The sequence below is a fragment of the Cottoperca gobio genome, chromosome 8 (genome assembly GCF_900634415.1).
Source record: "Cottoperca gobio chromosome 8, fCotGob3.1, whole genome shotgun sequence".
Lineage (NCBI taxonomy): Eukaryota > Metazoa > Chordata > Actinopteri > Perciformes > Bovichtidae > Cottoperca > Cottoperca gobio.
This window is the reverse complement of record NC_041362.1, coordinates 12,557,798-12,575,644: the sequence shown is the minus strand read 5'-3', so window position 1 is coordinate 12,575,644 and position 17,847 is coordinate 12,557,798. Positions and strand designations below refer to the sequence as shown.

At 40.6% G+C, this 17,847-nt stretch overlaps 1 protein-coding gene across 2 annotated transcripts in view; it reads left to right on the top strand.

Moving 5' to 3' along the window:
* The window catches only part of elfn2b (extracellular leucine-rich repeat and fibronectin type III domain containing 2b), a 64,214-nt gene extending 47,544 nt beyond the window's left edge, over positions 1-16,670 (top strand). For both annotated transcript variants that reach the window (XM_029437848.1, XM_029437849.1), the window contains exons 3-4: positions 4,193-4,875; positions 5,691-16,670. In XM_029437848.1, the coding sequence (XP_029293708.1) occupies positions 4,534-4,875; positions 5,691-8,300 (2,952 nt within the window). In that variant the 5' untranslated portion in view covers positions 4,193-4,533 and the 3' untranslated portion in view covers positions 8,301-16,670. The remainder of the gene's footprint in view (positions 1-4,192; positions 4,876-5,690) is intronic.
* The last annotated feature ends 1,177 nt before the right edge of the window (positions 16,671-17,847 follow it).

Genomic DNA, 17,847 nt, shown 5'->3' with positions numbered 1-17,847 from the left:
CAAAACAAGTGTAAAGGTTTCTTTGAGGTTACACTACACGACTCTGCACTATTTACTCCCACAACATTAGTGTTAGAAGCCTCTCTGTGAATTAATATTATTATCAGCATTTCGTCAGTAATGATGATAATGTTTTAGAAGGTCATAACTTTATTAATGAGTATTTCTTCTTCATCACAAAGCTGCTCTTAGAATGCACCCAGAAGGCAGAAGGTCTTTGTCCGATTGCTAAATCAGACACTAATTACACACAGATTGTGAGCAAAAATTGAATGAAAGGTGAAGTGAAGATTTGCCCACACACTTCCATGTGCATATGAATCTGCCTTTCTTTGTTTTGACATGTCAGTTCAGTGGATACATATATATAACTCGCAGGTGACACAATTCAAACTGGCAGCATCATATGCAGCCAGCAGCACAAAGGGTCACAGTACATACATTTTGCATTTGGAATGACAGTGGCCCAGCTCCAAGAGTCACGCTGGTTATAGAAATGATATGGATCCTCTCCAATTCCATCACCAGTCACACTCAATGTTCATTGGATGCTATTAGAATTTAGGGTTTCATCATTGTGGCTAATGAAGCGTAAGAGACACGCTGATCGGATGTGAATGCCAACAACATCCTATTCTATTAGCATTGGGCTAAATTTCCACTGTCAATCATAAGTGTGTTTCCATGGCAACAGTGAGGATCAATACGAGCATGTACTTTGAGTAACCCAGATTCTGTTTTGCATGAGTGTCTGCTGATGAAGTGTGTGTGTGTGTGTGCGTGTGTGTGTGTGTGTGTGTGTGTGTGTGTGTGTGTGTGTGTGTGTGTGAGTGTGTGTGTGTGTGTGTGTGTGTGTGGTGTGTGTGTGTGTGTGTGTGTGGGTGTGTGTGTGTGTGTGTGTGTGTGTGGGTGTGTATGTGTGTGTGTGTGTGTCTGTGTGTGTGTGTGTGTGTGTGTCTGTGTGTGTGTGTGTGTGTGTGTGTGTGTGTGTGTGTGTGTGTGTGTGTGTGTATGTGAATTTACACAGTCAAAAATCTCGTCTTTCACAATGTGCTTTGCTTCAAAAACTTTGTTTCAAAGAAGGAAGAAAACTGCTCTTGTTAGAATATGCTAAATCTACTGTATGTATAACAATCACTGAGTTCTGGCTTTGATATTGTTTTAGGCTAAAGTGCAGTCTTTCTAACGAGGAGTTGGGAAAACACACGGTGAAATTGTCAGTCTCTGCACTTTCACTATATGTGATACACTCAGCAGAATGAATTCGTATAGACCATCACATACTTACTCACTTTTTACTCTACAAATGATGTGTACAGACACATTGTAATGATGACATCACTTGAATTTGCATGGTCCGGGACTGCTAGCTTACAGACCTACTTACAGTCAGTGGTTGCAGTGTGCCAATGAAAAATGTTACATTTTTAATGAACTCCAGTTGTATCACTAATTAGTAACTCCAGTTGTATCCTATTTGTGGTGTGTGGCAGTAATGAAAATACAAGATGAGGTTTGTGAAAAAGGAGGATTTTTCAGATGTATTTCTGAAAAAAAGCCTGAAGTAGGACATTCAGACACCTGCAGCTTGTACCACCTGTTCACTTGTTACTTTTCTTCATTTCTGCTGCAGTGACCTACTCAGATTGGATGGCTGTATTTGCTCCACAAGTGAAGGTGAAACATTATAGCCATTAATAATATAAACTGTATAATGTGGATACTGGAGCGTATCATCATGGCATATCAAAAAAATGCAGATAAAATGTTTTATACATAAATATATATTTAAAAAATGAACACAAGAACAATTTGATTACATTCATATTGAATTCAATTATCAAATTATGAACTTGCATGGACACAATAAGACAAATATGTTTAATTTAATTTAATGGAAGCTAACGCACAGAAGCAGTGAAGAAAAAAGTTTGATCCGTCCTACATTTCCATTGTTACAAATGTAGCGGTGTTATGAGTCATGTTCTTTCCCTTTGAGACAGGTGTTCTGCATGTCCCATATTCCTAATTATATAATCATATCCCCAAACACACACACACACACACACACACACACACACACACTCACTCACTCACTCACTCACACACACACACACACACACACACACACACACACACACACACACACACACACACACACTCACTCACTCACTCACTCACACACACACACACACACACACACACACACACACACACACACACACACACACACACACACACACACAGGCCGACTGTGCTTCCTGCCTCCCTCATGTTAACCCTCTGGGTTTCACTATGTGGAGCACCAAATGAGATCACGCCTCATGTCGAGGGGATAAGCTTCAGACAGCAAAGCAAGAGCGAGGCAATCCATTGCAAGGGAGTGTACCAAAACATGCATGGGCTGTGTAGAGACGAGTAGTGTAGTTGGAATACAATGTGTGCAGATAGTATGTGCAGGTGTTGGGGCAAAGATTTCAAAACAATGCAGTCCCAACTGAAATCTTTTTCTTTTTTTGTGATGTTTAGGCAAATGCTATCTTTACCACAAATACCTGTAACAGCCAAAAAATAGACCTAACTATTTGATACCCAATTGTTTCGCCAAGAAAAAACAACCATTATTGGAATACTTGTTGTGCTCGGGCTTACCACAAACGAGACTAAGTGGTCCTTTTAGCCCAGTCAAGGACAAAAGTGTGTTCAAATCAAATCAAATAGATCACTGTTGAGGGTGTTTTGAGTGATCGGAACTTAATGCATCCGTAGAGATTTGATGGTGTATTCACACCTGTTTTCTAGCCCTCTACTTGTGACTAGATTAACCGCATTTTGATGCAGCTTTGTTTCCATCTGTTATATCAATCTGTCAAACATATGCGCTGTATCTCTTTTACTCTGTGTCTGTTAATAAGAGGAGACAGGTAACCTAGCAGGTGCCTAGGTTCATGAGATCTACATGATATTGTGCCATTTCCCACATGCTTTAGGTATTACAATTTTCAGTAATAGGTAGATTAAAAAAAGAGGATGGACCTGATTCGCTGCTGGTGCCTCCAGGGAGCGTTCACCGGAATAGACTGCAATGAGTTCAAATCTCAGTCTGAATTTGGAGCACGAGGAAGAAATGTGGCCTGTTCCTCACAGAACGAGAGAGAGGTTTGCTTTGTTGGTTTCATGGAATGATGAAATCAAGAGACTGTAAAACAGAGGTGCGGGATGAAAGACTAAACGTAGATAGACAAATTGTGTAATATCATAGACAGCATAGCATCAGTGTGTTCAGAATCCATCCTGATATCTTTGACTTGAATGTCCGTACACGTGCCCCTGGGCATACATGCATACTCTTAAATGAAAACATGCATGTGTTTGAGTGTGTACCTCTACACATGCACATGTGTGTCTGAGACTATGTGTGCATTTTGGTGTGCATGTTTGTGTAATGTGTATTTAATTGTAAGTAGGTTTTCCCCGGCTGCTGAGCCGGCAAGAGGACAATGTCTGTCATGATGCAACAGGCAGCTAATCCTCTCCTTATGTAACCGCTTGACTGCTATTCAGATGACATGCAGATGGGATAGAAAGCTTAGGTTTTGGCAGGATAGTGTCATAACAAGGAATGTCTGTGGAGACAATGTGTTGTCAGCATTTGGGTGATTAATGCTGCCCTTTGTGTTTAAAAAAAGATATCATCCCCTGAGGACTGAGCAGGATTGGCAGGTGTGTGCATGTAGGTATCGGCCAAAGCTTGATGACCTCATAGCCTTACGAGGTGGGGGACAAAGGCGGGGATGACTAAGTGCAGATACAGAAGGCTAAAAGGGGAGCTGTTGGGGCAATGCAGCATGAGAAAGAACACCAGCTGAAGACAAAAATTGCGGAACAAGCCCCAAGGAAAACTGAGATTGATTTTGGGATGCCTGCAGAAAGAGAGAATCAATCTGAGACAAGGAAATGTTAAAGAAATTTGGTCTGAATTCATTTAGCATTCATTAATATTCATGATTCAATGTTGTTTATTTATTCATTCTTCAGCACATTTGTGCAAAAAGTGCAGGCAATAGAGGCAAAGTACAGGCAATAACATATAACACTGCAATACAAATAATTTAAAAAGGAAGTAATACAAATGTGTCTTTGCTACATCAAACGATATTGATATAGGATTCTTTTTCTTTCTGTTCTTCAGATTCCTCTAAGGATCCATCCATCTGAGTGAGTCACAGCTGAAGCCCAAGGAGAGACTATGAAGACAAGTTTTGTCACCCCGCATTGCAGTCCAACAAGATATGACATAACATGGATCCCTTGCTAATCACCATGATGACCATAAAGCTGTGACTGGCATTGTGAAGCCTTCACCCCTTTTTCAGCTCCCAACCCAGACCTTTCTCCTCTTTGGAAATCCTTCAGAGGAACTATTGTCACTTCCCTTTCTCCTGCAAACACAACCTCATTTCCTGCCTGCCTCCACCTTTTTCTCCTCAATAATTATAGCTTCCCCTTTTAAATAATTTTTTTATCGGCATCATGCAGGGTGCTTCTACCACCTCCACTCTCCTGTTTCTTGTTCTCCCCTGCCTCGTATTCTTCTCCCACTTTCCCTACATGGTCAATGGGGACTGCTGGCTCATTGAGGGGGACAAAGGCTATGTGTGGCTGGCTATCTGCAGTCAGAACCAGCCACCGTACGAGACTATCCCCCAGCACATCAACAACACTGTCCATGACTTGAGGTTGAATGAGAACAAACTGAAAGCTGTGCTATTCAGCTCCATGTATCGCTTCACCAACCTGACTGACCTCAACCTCACCAAGAATGAAATCAGCTATATTGAGGATGGAGCCTTTGCAGGACAAGCCAACCTACAGGTGAAGGGGAATGGATGATAAAAGCTTTGATATTAACAAGAATATAGTTCACAATGAAAGTGACCTTAGTTTAAGATTAGGACTTTCAATTGGCGACAGATTTCGATTTATTGTGAAAAGGTACTTCCAGAAATTAGATGCCTATTTCCTAAACATGTCATTGAACTACATTTCAGGGAAGTTTTTCTGTTTAAATTTTGAAATTGAGAGTGTGACACTGTAGTGATTATTTTGCAGGATGCATGAAACAAGCATTAGAATGAGGCCGTGATTAATTAAATAGTATGATGAGTAATGTTAATAAAATGTTCATCAGTAAGCTCAGTTGCAGGCATAATATCACTAACAACTCAAACATGGGGGTGAGTGTACTCAAGTGCTCATTTGTCCTCCCAGTCTCCCAGTTAACCTTAAAGTATAGAACCTGTCTTGGGTATGATAATATTTTGCTCAACAACTTGGACAACCACTGGACAAGTAAAACAGTGACACAATCCACTAAACAAAAGGTTACCATATTGTCTAAACCACAGTATAAAGAATGAGAGGACAATCTGTTCTAATTATATTTTGCATAGAAATAGTGGATATGTGCACAATTAAGCAATGGCATGTTTTAATAAAAGGTTCAACAAATATTTTAGGACCACTTGTGTTGCTTTACCTCCTGAACTGTTCTAGAAATTGCTGCAGCATGACCTAATCTCACTAATTAAATTTAATTAAAATTGCATTATGTGTTCAAATTATGACTGGTCCCACAATGTAAAAAGAAAAAAGAAATACCCAATTGCTACTTTTTTTGTTTTTTGTAGGTTCTTCAGCTAGGCTACAACAAGATGACAAACTTAACTGAGGGTATGATGAGAGGGCTCGGACGCATGCAATGCCTCTTTCTCCAGCACAACCTCATTGAAGTTATTGCCAGCAATGCATTCTGGGAGTGCCCCAGCCTCAGCAGCATTGACCTGTCATCGAACAAACTTGGACGCATTGACCCATCTACATTCACAGTTCTCAGTCGGCTGATGGTGTGCGAACTGGCAGCAAATCCATTCCATTGCGGCTGTGATCTGTACAGCTTCCTAACCTGGTTGGAGTCCTTCAACAATGTAACACACACTTATGACCGCCTCCAGTGTGAGACGCCCCGGGAGATGTTTGGCTACCCCTTACTTATCGCTGCTGGCCATGCTGGTCGGAATGCCAAAAACATTTTGTACCATCACTGCCGAGATGGAGTGATGATTCCAGGAATGACCTCTCTCCCACCAGATCTGGATGGTCCTTCTGGGATGGGACCAGAGATGTTTGGTGGTGCGGGGCCATACAATCAGCCAACCACCTCTTCTTCATCCACTGAACACAGCTTCATTCCCAGCATCAAGCTCCATCATATCTCTTTGTCATCAGCCTCAATCCTTGTGCAAATTCCGAGGCCCTACAGCAAAATGTATATTCTAACACAATACAACCACACATACGTGTCTGACGTCATGAATTTGAAGAAAAAGAAAGAGATGATCACCCTCAACAAGCTCAAGCCGCACACCAATTACACCTTCTGTGTTGCATCCATCCGGAACTCTCAGCGTTATAATCACACCTGCCTACAGTTTGCCACTCGCGCTCAAAATCAAGATGACCTGATCGCCACACCTTCCACCACTACTCACTACATAATGACCATTGTGGGCTGCCTTTTTGGCATGCTTATTATTTTAGGCTTTGTCTACTATTGTCTTCGTAAAAAACGGATGCATGATGACAAGAGGAAGTCCATCTGTGTCAAGAAAACTATATTAGAAATGCGCTATGGACCAGAGGTGGCAGCAGCAGTGGCGAATGATCCATTGGCAGTCCACAAACTTCAGGAGCAGTCCAGAGAACATCACCAGTATCAGCACCACCATGGAGGCAAACTTCCCATGTCCGCATCCTCTAGCTCAGGAATGCTCCACTCAGCCAACACCAGTTCCTCCAGACTTTCCTCTATCCCACAAGTGGAAAAGATGGCCACTGCCTTTTCAGAGGCCATGGCTACAAGTAAAGGAAACTATATGGATGTCAGAACTGGAGGGGCAGGGATGGAGAGGGTGGGAGATGGTGGTCATGGAGGGATGGACTTGAGGGACGATGATGGAACTGATGTTGGGGATGACTCAGATGATGACGGACATGGCTCCGCATCAGAGATTTCCACCATTGCGATGGAGGTGGACAAGGTTAACCAGATCATTAACAACTGCATTGATGCACTGAAGCTGGATGCAGCAGCGGTTGCTGCTTCAGGGGCCTCTAATAATCCTACAGCATGCTCCAATCCCACCTCCCCTCCCCCCACCAGCACGTCCTCCCTTACTCGTGGCCTAATCCCACTTTCTCAAGGGCTGACAGAGACGTGCCAAGTCATTGCTCCCAACAAAATACCCCCTCCACCTCCACTCCCTGCCTTGAATGCCCCTCTCTCTGAGCGCCCAGGGATCAGCGGTGGTGGCTTTGTCGTCACTCCCCCCTATAGGCCTCCTCCACCAGCCACTGCTGTACGGCCTATTCAACGACAACTGAGTGCAGATACAGCTGTGATTATGGCAAATTCTGTCAAGAAACAGTGCAGCACCACCTCTTGTGGCTCCATGGGTCGGGACAGGGAACGTGGAGGAGCTAGAGTGTACAGCCTGGATGTTTCTGAGCCACGGAGCCCAGATGCCTGCAATCAACAACAGCAGCAGTACCAAGACCGGGCCAGTCCCGTGGGTTGTGGGGAGCCCCTTGAGAGACTGCCTTTAGTGGGGAGTGGGAGCTGTAGTGGAGGGGGTGGTGGTGGTTGCGACAGTGGTGGTGTTGGTGCCCAACATCAGGACAACCAGAAGCCACACCATTACCATCAACAGCAACAAATACAACAACAGCAGCAGCAGCAGAAGCAGCAGCAGCAGCAGCAGAAACATCAGCAGCAGCAACAGCAGCAGCAGCAGCAGCAGCAGCAGCAGCAGCAGCAGCAGCAGCAGCAGCAGCAGCAGCAGCAGCAGCTAGAGGTGCAACAGGACTACCACTGCTCGGAGCACCGCCACTCCGTCCCAGCTCTATATTATGAAGGCTCCCACCAAGGCTCCCCAGCCCAGAAGGTTTCCTTCCTAAAGCCCCTGACACGCTCCCGCAGGGATGCAGCATCTTACTCCCAGCTTTCGCCTGCTCGCCACCATTCCAGTTACTCTGGCTACTCCTCCAGCCCAGAGTACTCTTCAGAGAGCTCACTCCGGATTTGGGAGCGTTTTCGTCCCTACCGGAAAGGCCAACGTGATGAGGCCTGTTATGTGACGGCCGGAAATGCCCTTAGAAAAAAGGTGCAGTTCGCTAAAGGCGAGGACCTGCATGACATCCTTGATTACTGGAAAGGGGTGTCAGCACAACAGAAGCTGTGACTGGGGGAACAGAAATAGGCATTTTTGGAAAAAGGTTTTGGATACTTTCTTGTTTGGCCTGTGGGCCAGAGAAACGATTTGAAGATCATGGGGACTAAAATGTAGGACAAAACTTGCCTTTGTTTTTTTTGGCATGCTAGGTGTATAGAATATTGTGCTAAAGCAAGGACTGTGAAACTGTGCCTGGGATATGAGAGTCATTATGGTGTTTTATTTTATACTTCGTTGTAGCACCATTTCTGGATCATTCTCATTTAATATTTGTGGGTTTAATTTATAGCACAGGGAGCAAATGCCAACTGTGTAATTTAGTACTCTTTGAGTGATCATGTTTTGTGATCATATAGACCGTCTTTATCAGTGCCATCTTCCCATCTATGGATAATCACAGAAGGTAAATGCTGATATCCTTCATTTTAAGCTTGTGTGATCCAGGGTGTTGTTTCCTATTTGGTATTGGGTGCTGTGTCAATTTGAACTTGGATATGTTTAGACTTCTAAGTGAAGGGAGACTATGACAGGTGGGATCTGTGCTCTGTTGTCAAGTGACAGCATGCCGTTTAGTAAACAGAGTTGTCAAATGCAGACCCTATGTCTCTTCCCAAAGATCCTTCATGCAGCTGAGGTATTTGCATGTCAATAGCATCTGTCACACAGAAAGAATGGAGAAATGGGAAATAAATATACAAAAGAACAATGAAAACAGTCAAGAGGGCTTGAAAGAGAGAAAGAGAGTGATTAAAGTGGAACCTTTGCCTACAATAGTACTATGATTGCACCCTAAAGTGTTCAACACATCTTCCCAACTAACACACTTGCATGGTTCACTGAGTGATGTAAAGACTTTCGTAAATAACATTTGCCCATGTAATGATCAAAACTGTGAGCGTGATTTGAAGAACTACAAAGGGCAAAATCATGTTCCCTTTATGAAGGTTATTAGATGCTACTTACATGTACAATAAAGACATTTAACTACGTGACAGATGATCTCTCACAATCCCCTTACAAACGCCATGAGAGATGTAATCCATATGTGAAAAGAGACCAATAGAAGTTGAAAGAGAGGGGGTAAAATAAAAAAGGGAAGAAAAACAAGGATATGAATATGTTTTTCTGCAGCCACTGTGAATGTAAGTAGATTACAAGCAGTTTATGGGGAAATCTATTTGCACCATTCACTGTAAGCACCTCAGTACATTCCAAATCCTTTCTCTAACATTAAAACAGAATGAGGCACAGAGCGAAAGGACACTTCTAATTACTGCCAACATGTCTGTTCTGTTCTGGAAATTAATGCTATTGTTGTCTATTGATAACCTAATTAGCCAACTTGTGACAGGCATGCTCACTGGCACTTTACGCCTCATGATTGTGTGTGTGTGGTACACAGTGGTCAGTGTAATTGGGTATTGGCATGCCTTGTCAGATTATATTGTATGTTCCCAAATTGACTTAAATTAATAGTTGTCATATCTTGCCCATTGGCTGGTTTAAACAATACTAGAATATTAGTGGCATGGACAAATGTACAAATATCAACAATGTTCATTGTATTGTCCCAGACATATCACAACCAGATATTCCACAGTAGTGCAGTGCCTCTCGCTAACACAGCCATAATCTAATCTCCATTCTTGTATAGTATTATCCATCTATCTGGCCTTTCCTATTAAGTGATCTACTTGTGATTGTCCTAAATGATATTGTCATTTTCTGGCATTATGACAAAAGGCATCCTGCTTACCCAAAGTGTAGTGTAGTCTTTGGATTTTTGCATCATCAGCCAACAATCTGAGACCCTACCCTAAAAATGTGAAAACTGAATCAATGGTCCTTGCTCCACATTTTTTGTTCAGGGCTATGTTCAATTGAGAAGAAGACAAGTTTAATTAGTAACATTATGTTATATTATCTCCCTCACTATTTTAATTGTGGATGATGACCCACCTCCCACTACCTTCCCTGCTCCCACAGGTCCAGTGGTTTATGGGTTTGTCGTGAGACATGAACGTGTCCTGTTGTGTTTTATCAAATGAGGAAAGGGAGAAATTGCTTTTCTTGTAGGTAGGACTTCGGTTGGCACAACACATGTCTACATTGCTTTTCTTCTTAGCAGTTGATTTCTTTAGCATGCGCCTGAATTTTCTGAAGAAATCCAGGTTTAACAGGAGTGAGAGGGTGGTGTGCAATGTTACCTCCATATTGATCTGTGTTTTTCTTCCTCCCTCTTCGTTTTCATGCAGCTATCTCTGTCTCCTTCCTCCTTGTCTTATCAAGATGTGTGTAAACAGTCAGGGTCAGAGGTCATTGCCGTTGGAGTCGGTGTTCTGATGTGAGTGTTTACAATTGATTGGATTCAAGAGCCTCACTGTCCCCTTTTAGTGTTCACGTGTCTGGGATGCACCACCTCATCCGCCTTTTCATATGATAAAGCACCATGTGATGAACATACAGTCTTGGAAATGTCTCCCGCTGATCTCCGATTACCTGAGATACGAAAGTTTCCAAAGGAACTTGTTTTACTGTGATTGACTCAGACAAATCAGAGGAAAGGATTTCCTTTGCTGGTACGTTCTAAGAGTACTTTATCCCACAGAAGAAACGTGATGTGTTTAACTCACCAGATCCTCAACTGCCATAACACGTTTACAGAAATGGACACTGAGGATAAGTGTAACCGAAAATTAAGAAATGTTCAGTAATATCAGGATTACTCATCATTTCAGCTGCCATTTAAGTTCATCTATCTGACAAGATATAATGTGATAGATAATCCTGGTTATTACTGCTTTCATTGATGTTTTTTTATTTCATACATTTTCTATTTTAATTAACATATTTAACACACCAATGTGTTTTTCAGGAAAGGATTTCTAGTGGGACAGATGTATGTGCAAGTGCTCTTCTGCTTAAATTTCATTCACCCATTTGCTTGAATGAATGATACAGCATTACAGGCTCATTATAAAAAGGGTTTTCACCATAGCTCAAATGAGAGCTATTGTTGGAGGGGATATTGTGTTTCTCAACCTTATTAATTATTTGAAAGCCTGTGGCCAAAATAACCACAAGATAGTCATGCAAAAAGGAAATTAGGACCACACAAAAGTCTAATTTGTTTATATCTACAATTATCACTCTACAGAATAATAGTACAGCAGTCTCGGGTTATAAACAGCTCAAAACATTTACCAGTTGAATAATCAAAATCTCAAACAGGACTATAACTATATGTTAAAAGAATAGTCATGTCTACCTGTTTTTTTTATCCCGCAAAGCCAGCATGAAACAAAAAAACTCTTCTCCTCCTTCTCATGCTGCTCATATCCTCTTTGAACCCCTGGAGGGTGGCTCACTCAGTGATCAATGGTCCTTTTTGTACCACAGTCCTTGTTGTTTGTCTCAGAGCCACAGGAAAGCCAGACGTGAGAAAGCCATCTAATGTGCTATTAAAGTTTAATCCTTTTTGTGGGAGGATGGCTTGGGGTTGCTTCCCCTATCCGTCTATACCACCAGAAATTCACAGATGCTTTCTAACATGTTAATCCTTTGGTGCCCTATTGTATTTAAAGTCTGGCCCAATTAAACTAAACTTTAGTTTCTTAAATAATGAATCAGAGCCCAAAATGAGGTGTTGGCTTATATCTTATCGGTTTCTGAATTACTAAAAGAGTTAAATGCTTCCATTAGGAAACACCACAGTAAAAGTTTTCAGTCCTCCCATTACACACTGCACTTTTTACCCATGTGATCCGTCATTAAAGAAGTCTCAGTCAAAGTGAAACATTGCTTTTATGAGCGATCATTATCATTTGGGGATAATCTGAGGATGCAATACTAATTATTAATACATAAAAAAACAGTGTAATGATCTATATTTTCTTTTGCTTGATCATTTACTTGATCATCTTCTTACAGCGAAGAAGAAACATTTACACACATCTGCATATTATTCTTATTTTCAAATGACATAAATATTATATAAACCTAGTATGTAACTAAGATCAAAGTGGACTGGTAGACAACGACCCAGCAAGAGGCCACAAGAGAATTATATATGCAGAAAGAGATATTTGTACAGTTAAATATTGTTGAAGGCATAACACATTTATTTTTTACATGCTGTTGATTATGTGGCATATTAGAGTGATTGTATAACCTTCCCTCCTCAACACACACACGAATAGACGGCAAAAATGAAAAATAAAAAAGTGACTCAGAGTGAGTCACAGTCTGACTAAACACAAAATGACTATTTTCCTGAAAGGCAGGTAATGGGCAAGGTCTTCAAAAAGAAAGAAGCGATAACTGAGGGATTTTGGCTTAATGCACGCAGACATCTGGGATAAAAGATTTGAAAGCAAGGCTACACTAAACTTACCATGCATGATTCAGTGTGCTGCTGCAAATGAACCATAACACACACACACACACACACACACACGCACACACACACACACACACACACACACACACACACACACACACATACACACACACACACACACACACACACACACACACACACACACACACAGAAGCATTCAGAAACTTCAGCGTTTCTGACAGTTTAAAGCATCCTTCATTTAAAGCCTTAAGGCGGAAGCTTTATTTCCACTTAATTTCAATGCAGATGTCAGTCAGGTATTAACAATGACAGTGGGTTAAATATCATATTATTTATTACTTTTTATCTAATAGTCTATTCATTAGCATATTGTGCGGGAGATGGGTCCGTGTGTATAATTTGATAAATGGCAAACTATACTGTTTGTCTCCTCATGAAAGCCACAGGAGGCATAATGTGATAAAATAAATAAATAAATGCATGACATTTTTTTAAATGTTGCTCTAATGTGAAATTGTATTTATATTAAGAACAAAAAAAGGAAGTCAGTTGAGACAAATGAAATATGTCTTGGCGTGACTGATTTCTTGGTCAGTCTTTAATGAGGCAGCTCCGACGGGCTGAGCACTGCCAACACTTCCTTTTCAACTGCCAAGCACTCGAAAATATAATTTTTTCTTAAATGTAAAAATTAAAAGCCTCATATTGTATTAAAAAGCATTCACTGTCGACTAAAAGTCTTCATCAGAATGACTACTGATCAACTCTGATGTGTTTTTTAAAAATAATAATACCTGTGAGCTATTCAATGATTAAAAAACCCGCACAGCGACACATATTGAATTTCTTTGTTAGCTTTTTTAAGGTTGAGAAACGTCTGATAATTCTAAATAAAAGGTTTTCTGAGCAGAAGAGCATTTGAAAATCCTGTATGTAAGCCGAATTGGGCTAAGGTTTGCCACTGGATGGACTCTGTTTTTCAACACTTATTACACACACACAAAAAAAGTTTATTCACACTTATGCATTAACTCTGCAAGGTTTAGTTTCCAAAGACGGACAAAAGACTTAAAGAATCTGTGAAATATCTGTGAATTTTGTACACTAGATAAAAGAAAAAAATGTTAAAGATAAAAAAAAAGAAAATGCTTCTATGGATGTTTTATACTCAGCCTGATCTCTTGATATGTCTGTGTGTTTCTCTCTTTTCAGTTTGTCTTTGTTTATTTTGTTAAGGAGTTTTTTTGGCGGGTGGGGCGGTTGGTTATTCGGAACCAAGGGATTAACTTTATTACTTGCAATGATATGTGTTATAAAGGTTTATGAACAGAGAAAGCTTAACATAGTATACTACATAAGAGAAAAGTTGTTATATTTGCATGATTCCCTGTATTTTTTGAGAGACAAAAATATATTGTTGAGTGGACGTACATTGAAAAACAAAAACTGTAGGGGCTGAAATACAGTAATGTCAAGTACCTTTAATTTGAACATTTAGGTTTTAGCCGTTTTTTATTCTCTGTGACATTTTCTATATACATTCTTACCTATTGGTTTTCATTTGGGTGATTGTATTATATACTGACACTGCAGTTACCATTACTACTCTTTGAGCCACAGGCTGGTGGCGTGTGCAGTACGAAGAAAGGGTAAAAAATGTCTGAGGCTGGTGGGTGTTCACATCCATCTGTTATGAGAAACTGCATTCTGTTCTTCTCCATTACAAAGATTATTCTCCATGGCAGACACGCAAAGCTATCTGCTTTGGCTAGAGGCGAGGCCCTGTCACAGTTTGTGGTTGAATTTTCTCAAAACTCAGCCGTCTCCTTTAGTTTTTTTCTGGTTAAAGAAATAATATATGACAATATATGTTCAAAGAAGAGTGTGTAACGCAAGCACACACACACTGCAGATTGTTTAATGGTATTAACCTAATCCCAATCCATCAATTACAAGTCACTGGCAAATCAATGCAGCATCAGCAGCTTCTCCGTCAGCATCAGCCTACACGCTGTTAGCTAAATCTGTGATTCTTCATTCCCCATCCTCTGCTCTCAGAGCCTGCTGGTTTTCTATCCAACTATTTAATTTAATTCATCTAACATCCAGTCAGATGTAAATCAGTCTTTCATCATTTTTATTATACACTATATTATACACTCTTCTGCTGAATGGCGTTTTGTGTGCACTGAAAAGACTGTATCTCGACTTGATTAAAAAATAATAAATACGCCGACCCGCTGTTGAACTAAAAGTATATGCTACGTCTATAACTGGATTCCTGATAAACATGAATATAATCAAAAGATGAACATTTTTATTCCCCAGCATTCAAAAACATCAATGAATGAGTATGACCACAGAGAGAAATAAACAAAGTGTAATTGGTTCCATTGGACAGAGTAGAGCCTTTAAAGGAGGCCGAGTCTTGAGTACATATCATTTGGCACCCATCCAATAATGTGTCGGTAACGCCTACTGCAGCTCTGTTGATACATTAGTTATTGCATCATGGTCTGTGCGAAAGCACCAAGCCATAAATCCTAGCCATGTTTACATTCTGCGGAGACAATACGAAACTCTCCAACTGAGATGTATAGCCTATTCTGTGCCGGAGCCTTTGCCAAAACCCAAAGAGGCCTCGGGGCTAAGTCTTCTCCTCAGTTTGTCAACATGGCACTGCTATATTTCATTATTTACCAGTTTGTAGAGTCATGTTTATTCTGTAAATGTGCACTGTAATCTGAGAAGGCAGTTTTAATGGTACTGGAGGATAATCTTTAACTCATAACGCCAGATCCAGAGTGGTGAAACTTGCTAAAAGGTCCTATTGCAGTGAGAGCCGATGCAGTTCATTCTGAAAAACGTTAATGTTTTCTGCACTCACAGATAGCAGAGGCAGGGCGTCCATCGCTATTCCGTGCACACAATCCAGTGTTGTGGCACTCCCAAAGTCAGAATGATTGGCCTTGTCAGTGCCAGAGATCGAAAACTCAGCGGCTTCCAAAATTGGCTGTCAAGACCGCAGGGGACATCATTGACTCATTGAGGACTGATGCTTTGCAGCAACAAAAGTATTCAATGTTTATGTACACATGATGCAGAAACGTGTGTTATTAAATTGGCATGATGCAAAGCACTGAGCCAGAATCAAACTATTATTCAGTCAGGATTAGGTTTATCACAACCTGCTCGGTCGGTAATCAGTGATTTGACTTCTACCGAGCTCTAATTCCTTTGAGTTTAAGGGATACAACTTCACCCCACACTGCACAATCTGACATGCAATACAGCTTCAGAACATAATACAGAAAAGTAACAGTGCAGATTAATAATATACAATGTGTTTTAGTCTTTGAACCATTGCATTTATTTTTCTGTAGTGACATAGTTTACATTCATTTTAGTGACATATTCTTTTCCCTCTAAAAAGCATTAAAAAAATTCAACAAGAAGCACTTACAAGGGACTAAGAGTAGAGACATTTCACTGATTTACAGGTCATTTCAGTTAAAAATAGGTATAAATAGTATAAATAGCCGCTTAAAAAAAAAACAACACAACCAGCTAATATAATAACTGAAGTGCTCAAGTATAACCATCATCTGTGTGATCCCTAAGGCCAACGGCCAAAGATAATTCTCACATCAATATCATATGATTTTTGTTCCTATTTGACCATTTATGTAACATTTGTGTCAGGACTCTTGCAATGATGACAGTATCAGGGGTCTTTTGATCTTAAAATCAAGAGGCCGTCACTGTATTAAATCAAAAGACCCATGGTCATATTTTATTCAAATCTAATGTGCCTCTCCCCTCTGGTTTCAGCTCTACACACACTATTGTTTAGAGACCAAAAGGGAAAGACAATACACAGGTTTGGATGATGGGAACAACTCTAGGCTTTTTTTCTGTCTTTAATTATTTGTTGCTGATATTGACATTGTTTTCCCTTTGCGATTTCTGTACAAAAGATCTATTTCTATATTTGCAATAAATTTGTAATGAAAAACGTGCACAAGGTCTCTTTGATTCACTGGAATGGTGTTTGTTTTATTATAAATAATTACAGTAATTTGTCTCTCCTGATTCACTATTTTCTAAAGACATGTGCTGACATGTACAGTAGCATTGCACTGCCATTAAACATGTGTGTGTGTGTGTGTGTGTGTGTGTGTGTGTGTGTGTGTGTGTGTGTGTGTGTGTGTGTGTGTGTGTGTGTGTGTGTGTGTGTGTGTGTGTGTTATGTACTATTAGATACATACAGTATATACTATATGTGCTACTCTACCCTTGGCTGGGTCCTGTAATTCAGTTATTCATGCACTGAGCGCTGTAAAGCACCTGGACAGTCTATTGTGAGAGATTGTGGGATTTGTCTTACCAACACACACATACACACACTCACCACTTGTACTATCCATTAAAACCTCTCAATGTTTTGAGCGCCCTGGTACACAGGCACAGATGGGTACTCGAAAAGATGAAGAAAAAAAAAATCCACGCTTGATGACTCATGAAAATGACAAACATGTCCACCTCAGTCATTGTTCCATAGAGAATCAGATGTTTAAGTCTAGTGTGAGCAAACGCTTTGCTGAACATACAAATTTAATGAGTGGGATGACAGAGAACAACCAGGGAGTTTTCTGAACCTGAAGGCAGAGAGGGCTGGGGATCTGGGCTTTGCTGGTAAAGCATTCGAAGTTCTGGTTGGACACGTTTTGACAACAGAGGAATCGTTGGGATTTACTTGCCGTATCATGCAATGTGGTTGCCAAATTTAATGTACCTATGTACAAAATACGTACATCAAATAAGGCAGGAAGCACACAAGAAAAAAGTAGGCAGAAAAGGCAGAAAATTAAACTACACACTGATTAAAGGTATATAAAGAGTTTAGGGTTGGAGATACAATTGAAAAAGACACCCATAATGTTCAACAATCCATATTAGCAGTCAACTACCCAATCTCCTATTTAGCCAGATCCAGATGAGCATATTGTCCTTATCACAAGGTAATGAGGACAATAAAACAAACCTGCTTAAGTATTATGTGAGATTGATTGTGAGAAAAGCTTTGCTATATTCTAGGATCTGTTGATGATCCTGCCTCCACCTTCTGCCGAGAAAGAAAAATACTTTGTGCATGATTCTGCGCTGAGGCGTTGCAGTGCGGTTGACAGTCTATCG